This window comes from Cyphomyrmex costatus, unplaced genomic scaffold, assembly GCF_001594065.2.
Source record: "Cyphomyrmex costatus isolate MS0001 unplaced genomic scaffold, Ccosl1.0 scaffold222, whole genome shotgun sequence".
Lineage (NCBI taxonomy): Eukaryota > Metazoa > Arthropoda > Insecta > Hymenoptera > Formicidae > Cyphomyrmex > Cyphomyrmex costatus.
This window is the reverse complement of record NW_017276280.1, coordinates 899070-917074: the sequence shown is the minus strand read 5'-3', so window position 1 is coordinate 917074 and position 18005 is coordinate 899070. Positions and strand designations below refer to the sequence as shown.

General features: G+C 42.9%; 1 protein-coding gene across 1 annotated transcript; it reads right to left on the bottom strand.

Annotated features, from left to right (window-relative positions):
* Positions 1-126: 126 nt before the first annotated feature.
* On the bottom strand, positions 127-16498 carry HERC2 (E3 ubiquitin-protein ligase HERC2). The gene is made up of 12 exons (XM_018539793.1): positions 16062-16498; positions 15704-15904; positions 15226-15436; positions 14724-14981; positions 3523-14645; positions 3134-3457; positions 2664-2973; positions 1843-2564; positions 1323-1761; positions 953-1176; positions 712-866; positions 127-628 (listed from the first exon to the last, which is right to left on the bottom strand). Exons 1-12 carry the CDS (start codon positions 16252-16254, stop codon positions 395-397), a joined length of 14394 nt encoding a protein of 4797 aa, XP_018395295.1. The 5' UTR covers positions 16255-16498; the 3' UTR covers positions 127-394.
* Positions 16499-18005: the final 1507 nt, after the last annotated feature.

Here is an 18005-nt window from a genome sequence, read left to right as displayed (position 1 = left end):
AAGGCTAACTAGATTAGACGTTAGACTAAAAACACTAGTAAAAAATTGCGGAATTAAGTAATTGTTCGATATTAACTACAATGTAAATAATATCATATCGACTAAGAGAACCCTAATAATGGTTTATTTACTTTACGTTATTAACTACTATACAATAGACTGGTCGTGCTACAAAAGCAGTACATGTATTTAAGTATTAGTGTAGTGTGTGTGTGTGTGTGCGTGCGCGTGTGTGTGTGCGTGCGTGCGTGTGTGTGTATACGCATATTATGTATATAAATATACCGTGTAAGAAAAATAGGATTTTCGTTTTTTGGAGAATCTGTGAACACATTTTTAAAAAAAGTCAACAGAAATGCCACTTCAAACATAAATAATCATTTCAATGAATGATTTAAAGCGACGTGTGTTCTTCACTCGCTAAACTATCAGTATCTTCAGTGTCGGAATTGGTTGCAGCTTGTACTCGAGCATACTCGTCGGTGTCGATGCTCTTACAAAAATGAATCGCATATTTCAGTTTTTGTCGTAGAACTGCTTTGCACGAATAACGCGGCATTTTCAGAAGGAAAAAGCAAGTGTAGCTTTCAGGAAGAAACTGGTCCGGTGGATTATATTTATCCATTACCTGAGAAGAAAATGGCCTGGTATGCAATAATTTCTTCTTAATGCTTCTTATTAAAGAAATGAAAATAAATAACAATTTCTTACTTGTAAAACAAAGTCTCTGCCTCTAAAATCTGCGATTGTGCGTGGCAGACGTGTTCTGCCCCAAACAAAACGAAGAAAAAGTGATCGTTCTGGGTTGGAAAATTCATCCATGACTTCCCAGAACCACTGAACAAGTGGTGCCATTGCTTCGACACCTAAAAAAGACAATTTTTTTATTTTTAAATTATCAATATATAAGTATTTCTTTTTATACGACATATTTACAATATCGAATCTATACCTTTATATGTTGCAACGGACTTTAATAAATTAAGTGGTATATCTGGACTACCGCAAACCATCGTTTCAAGTTCAGCACCGCTAAATAGTGCCAATAGGGGCACAGGAACGACTTTCGATAAGCCTTCTCGTACAGCTGCTACTTGAGCATCAAATTCGTGGAGTCTATAATCTAATGCCAATCTTACATATTCGTGCCTATTTTCTGGTGTTATTTTAAGATATCTGTGAAAATTAAAACATATAAATATAAAATATTTTACACAATAAATATTACATAAATAAATAAATCCAATAAATATACATAAATAAATAAAAAATAAATAAATAAATAATTAAACATAAAATTTGAAAATTACTGAATGCAATACCTGTTAGATAATGCCACATCATGCCCGGCAGCGGAAGGCGTGGAAAATGGCATTTCTAAAGTCTGAAAGACCTTTTCATCGGGATCCATGTCTCTGATGCAAAGCAAGCCAGGGACATAATCCCTGTCGACTTCCGTCAAATCCGCAGGTGTCAGAGATATACCTGCAAGTTGCTTCCAAACTGGTTCGGCCAGATTTAAACTCAATGGACTACCAGTTCGTATAGCAATGCCCATTAGAATGCCTAAGAATTGAAACATATTCATATGCAACTGAGAATTGGCCATGGGATTTAACAAGAAGCAGTCTCGGTTTGTGCCATTATCTTCGCGACCGTTTGGTGTAGGTATAAATAGTGGCAAGGAACCATTTTGCAATTCGTCACACATCTCTGCTATACTTTCACTATATCCACCGCCACAATCGTCAACACTTTCCCCTAAATTAATACATGTAATGTATTAACGATTTTGTGAAATCTAATAAGAAATCGCGATTATACGTGAATGTGAATACGTACCCACGAATTTCACTTTCCATACTCTATGAAGTAGAAACAATACGTCCTGTGTTAAGAGAGACATCTTCGATACCATTTGGCCGAAGACTGACTTGATACCATCTGGTCCAGCTAATCCACCCTTGGCTCTAGCTCTTTTTACTTGTATTCTATTCAACTCGATCACAGGTCCATGTTGACGATCTCTGACCATTGTTGCTTGAATAACCTTACGGAATGTCGCTTCTTTTATACTATACACTAGCATAGGAGCCAGCTTGCTCAGCCCGATATGACCGGTGATTGGAAACATAGCCAAAGCAGGGCACAAAAGTTCCGCGAAATGATGTAGCAACACCAGTCTATTACGCAATACAGAGTATGACAAATCTTTAACCAGATCATATTCCATGGGCGTAGATGCTGGCATTCTGGTTTGCGTTGCCTTCGCGGTACTCCAAGCTAGCGTATGCGCACTACCGCAAGCGACTCTTGTGATTTTCTTGCCCTGCAACGCGTGTACCAATCTTGGTCTGTGAAGCGCGCTCGTAGTACCGTCGCCGAGCTGACCCTCGTCGTTGTCGCCCCAAGTGAAAACCTCGCCTTTGTCAGAACACGCAACACAGTGCAAAGAACCTGTTGCTATCGAAATGATTTTTTTTCCTTGCAACGCAGCTACCTTACGTGGTCTACGTACATGATCGTCCGTGCCATGGCCTAAGCGATGATAGTCGCCTTTGCCCCTGTGCGAAAATAAAAAACATAAAAAAATATAGTTCAAAAATAAATTATTCAGATTAAATAGAATAATAAAAATAAATGATATATATGTGTTATATTACCAGGTATAAACCGCTCCGGATCTTGTTAAAGCGACTGAAAATTGACTACCGCATTCAACTTTAACTACACCGAGCCCGGCCAGAGAATCTATCTTTATTGGAACCTTACATCCGTCACTTCCGCCTCTACCTAACTTTCCATAATCTCCATCGCCCCAGCTCCATACATTATCATCGTCGGTTACGCAGAGCGTTTGCGCATCGCCGCTTCCGCATGCCACATCAATCACTTTGTAATCTTGCAAAACCTCCACTACTTTCGGTCGTAATTGATCGTCGCTGTCACCATGTCCAAGACGTCCGTACCGTCCTGCAATCAATTATCCTTTTTACTACAATGTAAAAACTTACACATTTTCCTAATTTCCTAATAATTATTTAATAAACGCATAACAATTGTTAAATATTTTTTAAATCATTAGAAATATGAAAGCATTTCGATGCTTTACTTGTCTGTAATCATATCTTACCTTTTCCCCAGGTGTATAACCAACCAGCACTGGTAATAGCGGCGCTGTGATGTCCACCGCAAGCTATATCTACAACCTCTACGCCGAGTAAATTCTCAATTAATTTCGGCCGATCATATGACACCTTGTTACCATGTCCCAGTTTGCCGTCGTCGCCTTCTCCCCAGGAATACACATGACCCTCCAAACTCAGAGCGATGCAATGCTTGCCTCCCGAGCTAACGGCCACTTTTTTTATAAATACATGTTGTATTGATTCCAATAGCGTCGGGATCATAACGGAATCCGTTCCTCCTATCCCGAGACGTCCCGCAGATCCATAACCTGCAAAGCATCGCATTAAAATTCAACATATGCAACAATCCGTCGAAGACAGTTGTTCGCCGTACCAGTCGAATAAATTTTTCCATCAGCGGTTACCGCAAACAAAGTTTGTTCACCACCAGCCAGTTGAATTGGTCTGAGCGCGGACAAACTTTCGCATGGTGCAGGTAGTTTGACTTTCGGACCCTCCAAGCCTCCTAGTTGACCTCTGTGATTGTGACCCCATCCATAAATTGCGCCTGATCCATCCCAGGATAGCGTCCAGTCTTCCGGACGACGATTTAGCCACTGCAGCAACTGCTCGTCATGTCCCTGCTTGAATATATTGTGACTCTCGTGATCCTTTGTACAGTCGGCGTTTCCATCCATCGCATCCATTTCGCTCAGCTGCTTTGTGACCTCATGGCAGAACGCCTTTGGCAGAGGGGTGCGGTCAACAAGCGACTTCGCCACGCGGACAGCAAGACAGTACCTTCGGAACCAAGACCACTTGTGCATTTCGGAGCAGAATTGCATTCCATCTAGTTCAAGGTCGCATGCGAGCGCTACGAGAACCTTGAAAAAGTCGCTGTGCATCAGTTGCTTACCACCTCTAACCATAGGATCCTCGTATGTGTATTGCCTTAAAAGCGCTTGTGGTAGGGAACCAAGCAAAGACGAGAGCGTCACCTCAGGTTTTATGCCCGGTCCGTTTGTATAAACCACCTGTAATTTTCTCAATGCCCACATTCTCTGTTGCGCGGACAGAGTGCTTAGTTGACTGCACTGACTTAGAGCGGTGGCCAAACGCGAAGCGACATTCTTGTCGGAATTTATCAAACTGTTGTCCATGAGATGTTCAGCTAGAGCTATAGTTGGCTGCGATAATACAGCTCTGTCGGATCCAAGCTCGTACGGCGCTGCTTTTGCCAAAATAGGACATACCGTGAATCTCCAACCCCAGCCGTTGACGGATCCATCAGAGCAGAATCGCCATCTTAGCTCATCCCCTTGGATTTTTATCTCTGGGCCCCACTCGATCCAATCTCTGCCGGATCTAACCGCTACCACTCTACCGCTTCCATCCATTATCGTGAGCGGATCATGTCGTTTCTCCGTAGAGCACAATCGATCGAATTCCACTCGGAGCGCTTCCGCGCCGGGTATCTTCACGTGGCCGGTCAACGTGGTATCGTCTATATAAGGGTGCGGCGTTTCTTGTACTACGGGTTGAGGTGTATTATTGGCACAATTGCTATTGGCCGCGGTATCTTCTAGCTCTGTGACGCATAATTCTAGTAGCATACTGCCGATGGAACCATTGACCTTTCCTAGAGCGATTAGTACCGATGATATCGTTTCTTTGGCTGACGCGCAGACTCTATTGGCTACCGCTAGTTTCAGTAGATCCACCAGGACTCTCGCATCGTCTTCCGTTAATGTCGATGTAAATTCATCTAAACCTGAAGTTGTCGCACCATCCTCGCCCACTACTTGCGCATTGGACGTTAAAGTGGCCGCTATAACACTCATCGCACTCGTTGACATCCTTGAGGCACGTGAGGAGAGGCTGGCGGAACTGGAAATGGACATGGCTAACATAGCTAATGGATAATCCTCCGATTCGGGAGTCAACTTAGGACTGGTAGTAACATTGACGGCCTCGGCGACGTTCGCCGGAGCCTCTCCTCCACCTTGTGCGATGTCACCGACATTCTGATAAACTGCGTGCTCAGTACTCGATGTCATAGCTCCCTCCAATGGTGGTATCATTTCTATTGCGGATGCTATTGGCGCAAGTTTTGTTGACGCACAGCCATTCAACATCGAATGACTTTGCAAAGCTGTTACTATCGCCACTCGTGCCTGCATAATAAGAAGAGCGTTTATCACATGTTGCAAAGCTTGCTGTTTAGCGACGTTACTCTCTAACGAGAGTATTATACTAGCAAGCGATGGTCTCGTAGCGACGGTATCACTTGTTGCAGTAACTGTGCTGTTTTGTTCTGGCGCGTTATTCAGACCCAGACATATCTGGCCCAACGGATCCCTCACCGTTGGGAATGTGACTGGGTCTTGATTCCCAATGCTGGGCTGATCGACCAATACCCAAGCTATACTATGACTCGAGCCACAGGATACTCTATTTACTCTCGCATCCTCCAGGTCATGCACCAACGACGGTTTTCTGTTGACGCTCGTTGTGCCGTTGCCTTGTTGCCCATGATCGTTGTCACCCCAGGCGTATACCTGACCTGTATCGGTTACCGCAAGACAATGCAATGCACCAACTGCTACATGAATAATTTTCTTACCCCGTAGACCTTCAACCAGCGTGGGCTTCCTAACGTGGTGATCATTACCGTGACCTAAGCGGAAATAATCTCCCTTTCCCCACGTCCATACTTCACCATATTTCGTCAAAGCGAGAGAAAACTGCGCGCCGCATTCTATCTGTATAACGCCCAAACCGTTCAATCGATCTATTAATAAGGGCGTATAACAGCCATCGCTTCCACCTCGACCAAGCTTGCCGAAGTCACCGTCACCCCAGGAATACACGTAGCCGTCGGTGGTTAAAGCCATAGTTTGCGCGTCTCTGCTACCGCAAGCTACTTGGACGACTCTCTGTCCCACCAAAACTTGCACCAATTTTGGTTTTGTTTGCGTGATGGTATCTCCATGTCCCAACCTACCGTACTCACCTAAACCCCAGGTATACAATTCGCCGTTACTCGCAATCGCCGCTGAATGTCCTGATCCGCAAGCAATGTCTCGGATCCTTTTTGACTTCAGTACCTCGATGAGCTTCGGTTTATCTAGTGATACACAATTTCCGTGTCCCAGTTTGCCATCCTCACCCTCGCCCCACGAAAATACTTTACCGTCTTGAGTGAGCGCCAGAGCATGCTTTCCGCCTGAGTGTACCGCCACTTTTTTAATCACGAATTGACTGAGGAAAGGTATGGCTTTTGGTTCACACATGTTGTTATCGTCTCCTAAACCTAGCCTACCATTCGTTCCTTCCCCGCAAGCGTATAGTTTGCCCTCTTGGCTAACGATAAAGAGAGTCTTACTTCCTCCGGCTATATGAATAGGTTTTAATTTTGAGAGGATTTCGCTATTCACTGGTAGTTTAATTTTGGAACCTTTCAGACCTCCTAGTTGATCCTTGTCATTCAAACCCCAAACGTAAACGGCTGATTGCTGAGGTGGTATATCGACGCTACGTTGTATCGCTACTTGTTCCTGTAAAACTTCCCAATCAGATGCGAGAAAAGATACCGAAGTCGTAAGCTGATTCTCGAACATGTTCTGACGACCTATTATGCGCAAACCATGTATCTTACAGTCTATGCCGCCATTTCGACATTGCTTTATCGCTATTTCAATACACGGATAATATTCCTTCATATCTTGTAGAAGTGTAACGTTAGTATCTGAATAACGTATGGTTATCGTTCTTAATTCTACTAAATTAATGAAGGAGTCTCCTACATTGATCGCTATTACTGAAGGCATGTAACTACTATCTTGTGGATTGACGATAATCTTCAAGGAGTATATCAAGATTCCAGGTAACATCTCCAAGCGAATCCAATGTTTGCCCTGTGATCCACAACTTTGCCAATATTTTCCGGATCCATCTACTAGACGCGTCGCCCAATTTTCTCGCGAAGATACGCTCAAAGTCCTGATGCATTTGGACCAGTCGGTGATTAAATACGATTCTGACAGATCCTGCCTATGATATCTGCCTGGTTTTCCGGCATAAATAGCTGCCGAACCAGGTTCCGCAATTCTATTGAAGCCGTGTCGGTGCGATCGCTTGGTGTAGAAACAATTCTCGCATAGATCATAATCGTCGCAGTACTTGCACTTGAATCTGGGACCAGAAATCGGTGTCAGGCAGCATGAGTGGCAAGTCACAAAATGATGACAAGATGGTACTTTCTCCATTTCGACAACACAGCCGGTCCATCCGTGTTGCTGCGGAAAATCTACAGATACATTCTTACCATTATTAGTTATCGCCGTAACCACTCCGACAGAATGATGACTTACAGATCCCCAGTTATACTTCGGCAAAGTTACCGATGGTTTAACTCTAACTTTATCTCCGACTTTCAACGCAGGCGGTGGACCTGGCAAAGATGGCGGATAGCCAAGCAGTTCCATGTGGATAAAACGCACCCAATACGTACCACCTTTGCGTTGCCACGCAACTTGCACGTTCAGATCGTGTAAGTTCTGCGCGTCGATTTTCACTACCTGGCCGACATCGCCGTACTCTACTTCCTCGTAGGTCTTACAACATCGTACTAGCATACCCGGTACTACGTTGTCGCGTACGTAAATTGCGTACTCATCGACTGACAAGAAATCTGAGCGTTTCATGTACGTCGGTAGTGTACCACTACTCATAGCACCTTCTTGTCCCGATGGAGAATCGTCCAAATCTTCGCTAATCGAATCATCACTGCCATCAGTTAGTCCATCTAAACTGGACAAAGTCTCCGTATCGCTGAGAGCGACGTCCGAATTTTCCAACATCCAACCCACCACATTTTCTGCTGTTAAACTGCAAGGCTCCGCAACAATGATGCTTTTGATAGCCAATTCGACGTTCTTCTTGCGAAAACCCATTTCGATTAACACATCTACCAAAGGATTCGCAGGCGCCGCTACGGAGTTCTTCATCGCTGTCGTGTTGTTTTTACAGTGTCTTCTCTGGCTAGATGTTAAGGAGACCAGTGAACAGTCAGACGTAGGAGTAGTAGGATCTGAAGTCACACCAGTTCGTTGAATAGGCGTATGTCTCAATTCTGAAACTAGATATTGGGAGACCGCTAAAGCGGCTTCCTCTAATTCTCTACGCTTAAATATCGGTTTCAGTGGTTGTGGCTTCGTAGCGCGCAATAACATTTCCTGCAGAAGCGTGGAGGTACGTCTCTCATCATCATTGATTTCATTAGTTAACGAATACTTTAAAATTTTCCGCAATTTCGATTGATATGCGAGCATGGCTTTCCCAGCGTTCAAAGCCGCGAGTTGCTGCTGTTGACTTCGTAATATCGTGGCGTTGACGGCGCCAACAATAACGGGCATGCCACCAGGTCGTTTATCCATACAAGCAATACCTAACAACAAATTAGCCCATACAGATATAAGATTCTCCGTTAAAGACATTCTTTCCAGTTGAAATTTCTCGTTAATCCGCTTCGCTGCGTGGAACGGTACTATTTTTCGCGTTCCGTTGCCATTCCATAGCTGCATAACAATCTTGAAGTGTTTTGTAAATTTACAGACTGTGCCTACTTCACCGTCAGAATTTATTAAACCACCAATCCTTATTCTGTTATCCAAACCGCCGATGACAACAAGGGTCGCCATGACTGTTCGTTGAATACAAAGACCATTTTCGCCACCATTCTCATTCATCTGTATGTGAAATAGTGAACTATCGTTCCAGAGATCCACCGTCAACGCTAACTTTGTAGAGAGAAATTTATTTACGGCTTCGTTCCATCCAGGAAGAGAATGCAGGAATCTAATCAACCATGTTAATTCCTCAGCTATGGTAGAACTGTATGACGCGGTCAAAGACATTCGGCATTTATTCGAGTGAAGCTCAGAAGTGGCAGCAATGTCACATGTAAGAGCCACTTGGCCCAATATTCCAAAAGACTTCTCCAAGAACTGCATCATGTCGCTCAGAACTCTCTCCGTTCCCCACGAAGGTAAAACAGCAGCTAGTAGTTTCGTGATCATGATTTGCTTCTCAAGACAAGGTCTGGCTTCGTCAATGACGATACCCAGAAGAAGATTGAGCCAAGCCTGTGAACTCAAAGACTTACATAAATTTGTTGATTTTGCAATCGCTCTCAAAAGACTAAAAGTAGCCCAAGTTTCGTGATGCTGCCTCGCTAGTTGAACATGCGTAGTTGATTCACTAGATCTATTCGCAGTCGATATTATACCGTATAGAGTGGAAGTAAGGATCTTGATAGATATCGCGGGTATCTTATCCGCTTCTACGCCGCAGGAAAGTAAGATTATCCGTAGTAAATTCGTTGACGCCGACTTGAGGCATGTAGTTGGATGCAGATCTTCTCCGCGGAAACCACTGTTCTCCGTCTTATTCCCATCCAGCGAAGTATCACTGTCGGTCTCGTCGCTATCATCATCGGGTGGCGTTGGTGGATCAGCGAGTTTTAGATCATATTTACCCTCCTTACCCATACGATATGAATTCGTCGCGCCATTGTCCCACTGTACCCTAATCCATCCATCCTCACCAAGTTCACCGATAATTCTACCTAAGCCGGGTGGTGGATCGTCTTGATCTCCCCATTTCCAATCGGCCCCTCGTACAACTCGAGTGCCAATCTTCATCAACGCCGCCAATTCCATTCCGCTGAGCTGAACAGTCGGCGGTTTGTTCTTTTGAAGGGCATCCTCGTAAATCGCCGTGATTTCCGTCTTAACTTTCAACGCCTCGCCATCTCCGCCTTGTTGTCCCTGTCCCTCGCCATTCTCGCAGAAACTCGCCGATGACGGTCCTATTTGTCTCAGTAAAGTCAAGATGCTGGATAACAAACCCGAGTTAACTAGTAGTCCGATCTCATTGGCACACTGATGGTTAGTCAACATACCAAGGATAGTCAATAAAAATCTTGCTCTCGGTAATTTTCGCAGCCAAGTATAAGTACCTTGATTCAAGCTACTCTTCCCGCTGACTTTCTGTTTGTTCGGCAGCTCTGCTTGTATAACATACGTCCGTAAGGCTTGTACCGCCCATGAGATCACCTCGGCCTCAGCTAGAATAACTTTGGATTTTTGATATGGTGTCGTTAACTGTATATTATATAGGCAATGCGTGATCCCGTCGCTGAGAGACTTGTTCTCATAAGTCAAACCGAGCCAGCCGTTAAGCAAGGAATATTTCACCGATGGTATTAAATAGTCTCTTTTCAACAACTCCCGCATCATAGAGATACCTTGTTCCCGTATACGAGCGCGTTGCATTTGGCAGTACATCGCACGGCGCAACGTCTCGACGTCGCCGCCAATGCCATCATTGATAACAAACTCGATAATATTTGTCATTAAACCGTTATAATCGGCAGTGGCCCACTGCATCGGTTCGCATCGAATCTTCTCAGTCATCTGCATAATCTTATTCTTTATATCCGATATATTTTCCAGTTTCGTGGAGGACGATGTCGCGGCGGTTAGACCTTCTTTAGAGGAGGACATCGTATCCGCATCCGGTTTGTTTTTCGTTTTAGCGTTTTGTATCGATGCATTCAAAATATCCTCCGGTTTACCGACTCCGCCGGTAGAATCTTTATTCTTACGAATATCGGCTAAGATCGTGCGAGCGGCTTTCTTAAATCTAGGAACGGTATACAGTAGCTTCAAATCTTCGAGTCCTTTAACTTCATAACTCGTTGCGGATCTGACCTCGTATAGGAGAAATCTGCATCTCTCTTGCGCAGGTGCGCAAACTTCCTTGTAACTGCGATTCTGTTGTTGTCTAATTCGCACCAAATTCCACTTGGTCTGATAAATCGCTCGTACCATGTCGGCTAACTGATTACTCAGTCTCGCGCTATTAACGGTCTTTAATTCTTGTTCTGCTAACGCAAGCGCTTGTTGTCCCAAGCCAAGGTGTTTTATAATCACAGCCATCAAAACGCGACTAATTTCTTCGACCGGATGATCGCCGCAGAAATCAGCGTGAGAGAATAGATTGTTAGTCTTGGAATATCTATCGACTAGTGTTAAGAATGCTCGGACATGGCCGTCGTCAATTTTATGTGCCTCTGCTAATGCATGTATAAAAGCGATCGTTCGGTCGTCGTGCTCCCTTTGTTGCTCGTTCTTCGCGTGTACCGGAAGCGGTGGTTCCGTGGGCGAGTTAGCAGCGGTTGACGTATTACTTCTCGCTTCATCTTTCTCCTCTTCGTATGGATTCGGCGGTTGCAGAACTTGCAGGCCACCTCGCAAAAAATTTATAGTGAGCCATACACCGGCTTCCTTTTCCGCCGATTGAAGCGTCAAGCTCTGCCGCATTCGATAAGCGTGCAAGCCCAGCAAAAATCCCAGGGCTCTTTCCGTGTCCAGCAGAGATGAACAAACGTCGGTTACTTCGATCGTGACTCGTGCGTTTTCATCGGGCTCAGTTTGACAATAATGACCAACAAAGCAGGAGTCCATCATGCCTCGCGGTGGCGATAATTGACTGTACGGTACACCACATTGAGTTACCGTTGAAGTTTCGTCACGCCCGACAACGTACCGTTGCAGTACTTCATAAGGAGACCAGGAGCCGTCGTTTCTGATATCCTGCACATCATAAACATTGTTATTCACCACTACCCACAGTCCGCCGTCGCGATTGTGATTCTCCAAATCCGCCCATCGTATTAAAGAGGGCTCCTCCTGGATGGGTATCTTATTTCCATGTAGCGGCGCGATGATCCCCGGCCAAGACAAATCATCCGCTTCATTTTTCTCCATCGTCGGCGCTAGCTTCACAAAATGATCCAATGAGTCCAGAATCGGTGCAATTACGTCCATCCAATTCATATCAATGAGCAGCATAGGGTAATCTATTTGCAATAATATCAAGCAAGTTATTAGCTCGGGGAGTAATACGTTGATTATGTCGCCTTTCAAAACACTAGCGATGGATATGAAATCTTTGACAGAACGACCACTTATTTCAGCAGTCAACGGCAATATCTCGGTCGCATGATCGCAGATCTGCGCAATGTATTTTTTCAGTAGCGACTCTGCGCCCATCATTTCTTGATCATGCAAATCTTCTGTGCGTGACTTGCGTGTAATACATTCGTACACTTGCGCAATTAGCAAGCGTTGAAAACGCAAAAGAAGATTCAAACTGGGCGAATTGTCGAATCTTCGAAGATGCTCGTTTCGATCAACCTGCTGCGAGGAGGCTTGTTGCAATCTAGACTGTGTAATGCACGTACCGTTTCTAATTAACTGTTGTATTAATTGAAGCAGAGAGATAGTTGTGATGTTCTTCCCAGAATTGAAACCGTCTTTTATACCCTGTCTCGTTTCGATCTTTACTTTAACAACATTCGACGTGCCCATATCGAGAAAATCCTTCTCGTCCGGCATATCTGCTATTTCCAGTTTGATCGCAGCTTTCAACGCTAACTCCAATCCGCCATCCACCATTAGACTAGAAACTAATAAATCAGCCATAAACCGTTGTCCATTGTTTATGTATATATTCGTTGAACTCGGCTGCTCCATATTGTTCGACGTATTTGGCAGGAAACTGGACAGTGTCTTAGCACGTTCGTTGGCCGTTGGCAGCAATATGCTCCAGCCCGTTTGTAGAACTACCTGCGCTGCTTCTTGAATCGTCGCCAATATTCCGGTCGCGCTTGCCAGGTTGACACAGCGTTGCTTCAAAGAATTTAATAACGGACTGCTAGTTGCCAACCCGACGGATTTAGTATCAATATTATGCGTTAACATAGTATGTAACTGTAATCGAAGCAAGTTTAATGTAGCTACCGCCAGACATTCGCGATCCTGCGTAGGAGGTCGTATTCCCGGTAGGCCCTCACAAGATTTGGACAGGAGTGTATCGAGCAGTTGAAAAGTCTCCTCACATATATCGACAACGAAGGCCACTCTACTAGCTCCGAATGACCAAGCTGACATGCACCAAGCAAAGCTTTGAGTCGGACCTGATGCCAAACCGATGACAGTCTTGGAGGATAACGTTGGACACAATGTAGGCTCAGAAATGACAGGACCTAACGTGGGATCGATTTGACCGTAGTCGTTTCTACCCCATCCGTAAACAAGCTGATCTTCCGTCAGCGCCAATATGTGGGTGGTGCCTACTGACAGATCTTTGACCTTTCTATCTCTCAACGATTCAATGACTTTGGGATATCTGACGTGTTCCTCACTGCCGTAGCCTAGGCGATATACGTCACCTTTTCCCCATGTGTATACTTCTCCGTGAGCCGTCAACGCTGCGGAGAATTGACTGCCACAAAACACTTTTACTACGTTGATGTCCAGTAACATATCGACGATTTTTGGCATTTTGGATCCGTCCATGCCTCCCCTACCTAGTTTCCCAAAATCACCGTCTCCCCAAGAGAAGACTATGCCGGACGCAGTCACGCACAAAGTTTGAGAGTCACCGCTGCCGCAGGCCACGTGTACGACCGTGTGGCCCTTCAACGTTGTCACTAATGTCGGAGTCATGACATCATCGAAATTACCATGACCTAATCTACCATAATTTCCTCTTCCCCAGGTATACAATTCGCCGTTGGCGCTTAATGCTGCTGAGTATGTACTGCCGCATGCTATGAATACGATGTTCTTCTCTAAAAGCGCTTCGATTAGTTTCGGTTCGTCATAAGAAACGGTATCGCCGTGCCCGAGCCTACCGCCGTCTCCATTGCCCCAAGAATATACACAGCCATCTTGCGTTAACACTAAGTAATGTTTGCCATCTACATGAGACGCAATCATCGTGATCAGTTTATCAGAGAAACCGTGTACTCTTTGCGGATATTGAGTTTCGGATCCATGATACATATTGTAAACGTTGCCATTCAACGACAATATCATTAATGCTCGCTCAGTGCAGCACAACTGCTTTATGCCCAATTCTGCAATTGCATCGCAGTAAAAAGGGGTGGAGCCATTTCCAAATTTGACACCACCCCAAGCTAACACTTCTTGAAATGTTTGCTTGCCATTTCCATTCCTTGGAAATCCATATTCTGTACTAACAGGTGGTAAAAGAGGAGCAGCCAATCTACTTAAATTACACATTATAATAACTGCGGCTTTTCTCAAGTCGACGGATACGGCGTCGTCGTCCGGCAATCGTAAATATTTAAGTAGTACTTCGCAGGGACCCGGCGTAACGTTTCTGTCAAGATGTCTGCGAGATTTTGTCGCTGGTATCATATTCAATCGTCGTAATAATGGAACGAGTGGTGCTGTGCTTCCAGGTGGTGTAACTCGATTGTCCTGATTCTTATTTTTACCACTGAGATGAAGTAATAAAACTACGGAATCTAATAAACTAGAGAGAGTAGCTCTTTGCGCAACCAATTCCAGTAACAAGCAAAGAGCCGTATGTTGATCTGACAATGGCACTGGACGCCATGATCGTCCAGTAGTTACCTCTCTGAAAATAAATAACATATATGTCTATTCATTGTACAAGAAATTTATATGAATTGATAAAGGGACAAGATATATATACCCAGTGACAACTTGTCTTAAAAATTTTGCTGATCTTTCCACGACTTCCAACCAGACTTGAGAAACGTTACTCTCATCAAAAAGAGTCGCCTCCGGTAACGATTGCAACGCTTCTAATGATTCGGTCAATAATTCACTACAAAATTCGACGTCTTCCCCAGATCTCCAAGCCCGTCTTAAGTACGCGAATGAGAAATTGAGAGCCGCGCGTGAACCAACACGCGCTAATCCTAAGGTCGCCTTTTCGTTAGGTCTCGGCCTGTGGTTGACAAAAATTTAAGCATTTATAAGAATCTAAAGTATCATTTCGAACAAACACACAGAAAATAACGTACTCTGAAGTGGATCAACATATAATTGTATTTCGATACTCTGCATGTAATGTGTGCACGAGAAAACAAATCACTTAGGAAATTTGACCTGTGCTGTATGTAATAGGTTTGCAACATAAATATATGACTTATTATAATCATACATACTATGTACATAAGTTTATACTCAACGTTTTTTGTAATTTTCCCATAGACTTTGGTAAATTTGAGGTATCTTTGATCTCTTGTGGTTTATGACGAGACAAAGCGGTGAAAAATCTTCGAGCGACTATCAAACGTTGCCTCAAACGTGTAGCGGATAATGTACTATTTGCGACTTCGCAACACAGCTTCCGTTGCTCCTTAATCGATAAATCGATGCATCCTTTCAAGTCTGTTAAAGCTGAGTAAATGTAATTAGATATCAATAAAAATTTAATAAAAAGATAAAAATAGTGTTTGTTATTTGTGCATACAATATATATATATATATATATAAACATAATAAGTTCTTTGTAAAATTAATATTTCATATAAACAATAAAATATAAATTATTTATAATAAATACAAAATATCCATAAAATCTAGTTTTTTTTAGGTAAAAACTCAAATAAAAAAGTTCAAGTTTGAAATAAGATATAAATAAAACATTAATATAAATATATTTACAAGGCTGCGGTCCCCAGACCCACGAGTCCATTATCCGCTTGGCAGACATGGACTTTTCGACTGTCGCTGTTGTTCTCGCAGTTTCTTCCTCGTCCAATTTCTGACATGGAGTGCAATTACAACCATGTTGCGGACCACAAATCCCATCACAGCAAAGACAAGACAACACTCTCATACCACAATAATAATGGCCATTTTCACCTGAAAAATATATACAAGAAATTAGAGAATCTTAAAAAAATTTATATTAATATATTAGAACTAACAGCGAATTACTGTTTGTTTTCAATTACATTTTTTTTATTTTTCCTATCGCCAAAAAAAATGTTTTTTATTAATTATTTCTATATTCACTTACCTTTCTTTGCTACAATTCCTGTAGCATTGACTAAACCATCACTGAAAGAACCAACAATTTCACCATCTCGTACCATCTCGTTCCATAATTCTGCCAGTCCATCGCGATAAAGGAATCGTTGTAGATCAGTCTTCAACCACTTGGCGTCCAATCTTACTTCCGGCCTAACTGTTATATTTAATTGGCTACTCATCTTGTTGACAATCTTATTTATAAAGACTTCCAATGTATAGCCATATAGCCAGATCCGTTAATACTCCGATCTTCCTTATGAGATTTTGTTACAAATAATAGTCTTGTTTTTTTCAAAAATACTTTTTTCTTTTCACCTCCTGACGTATCTCGCATGACAGTTGTTAATTGGTCTCTTCGCGAATCAATAAATAAAAAATACTGTCTCAAGAATGATTAATTTATTACCTCTTAGTTCTTTTCTCCCTCCCTCTCTTTTTCTTTATCTCTTTCTTTCTCAAATTCTTGAGCTTGAATTCGGCGTTAATTAAAGAAAAGAACAAGGGAATATTCCTTAGAGTAAGTTCTCGAGACCGTTAAACGTTAGACTGTTATTCCTGGTCGCAGACTTTAATCACGGGATAAGGACGAGGTTAGCGATCAGCGCACCTTGAGGCGGCTCGACCGGAGTTTTTGCCTTCGCCGCTCGTTTCGTCCTCTAGCTGTCTGTCACCATCTGTAAACATCCGTCGCTGCAATTCACCAATCGCGATTAAAAACTCAACGGAGCATCGTGACATTACGGTAATGTTATTTTGACGCGCGCACACTCATGCACACAACACAACACACAAAGAGGTTTCTCATCTGTTTCACCCCCGATCCCGATAGTCGATCGGCTGCTCGATTACCCACTGATTATTACGAAACTAGTGTCGCTAATATTCGCGCGATAGCGCGGTAATCGAGCGCGTTCAGCGCGCGACATGTTTACAATTGTTTACATGCCGCTTTTGGCGTGATCTGTCTGACATCTTACACGTGTCAACGTATACGCGAAGCGAGAGATCTTCCTTATCGCAAGATTCTCCACCTTTCCTGACAGTCCGGACCAGTCCGGACATCGGACGGATCGAACGCTTTTCTAGTTGAGATCAGCTGTTTCCCTTCAGCCACGGTTCCTGCTTTGCGTTCACCACGTGATCACGTTGGCGCGAAAGAAAACGAGGCTATATTTATAACGAATTTATAAGGGGCCTTATTCTTGAAAAATATCGCAATATATTAAGAAGTCTATAACGTAACGTATACTATAATATTTTTTCATGTGCTATCAATTGTACGTGATATTTTTCGAGAATGCGGTCTCCTGATTTACTGTCATATATATATAATATTGTTAGCAAATTATATCATAACATATAATGTGTTTACCAGAATTGTATAGCAACTCTCGTGCTTGTTTCTTTTATTATAGTTTATTTTTAATCTGATTTAATTAACTCTTCATTTTTTTCTAGTTTTCTAAAAATTAGGAAAGATAAAATTGAACTGAGACGATGATATAACGACATTTACAGTATGTGACGTCATTAATTCAATTCGGATCGGTTTAAATTAAATTCTATATATTACACTCAATGCAATAAATCTGCATTACAAGAATAGGCATATATATCCTCATTTGCTGGCAAATTCATGTCTTCACGCTACAAAAACTTTGAAACTTATCGACAACTTCCCAGCAAACACCAAATATATACAAATACAAATTTTATAATAATAATGAAATGTTTAAAGTACTTTTTTACTCTCTCTCTCTCTCTCTCTCTCTCTCTCTGTCCGGCGTGCGTTTTCACACATATATTAGATTTATTATTTATAACTATAAATCCATGGTGAATGTCTATGATTAAATCTGCTTGACTATTTATAGTATTCATTGGCCGGTATTCATAGTCAGTTCTTATATTCAAGATCGTCTTAAGTTCA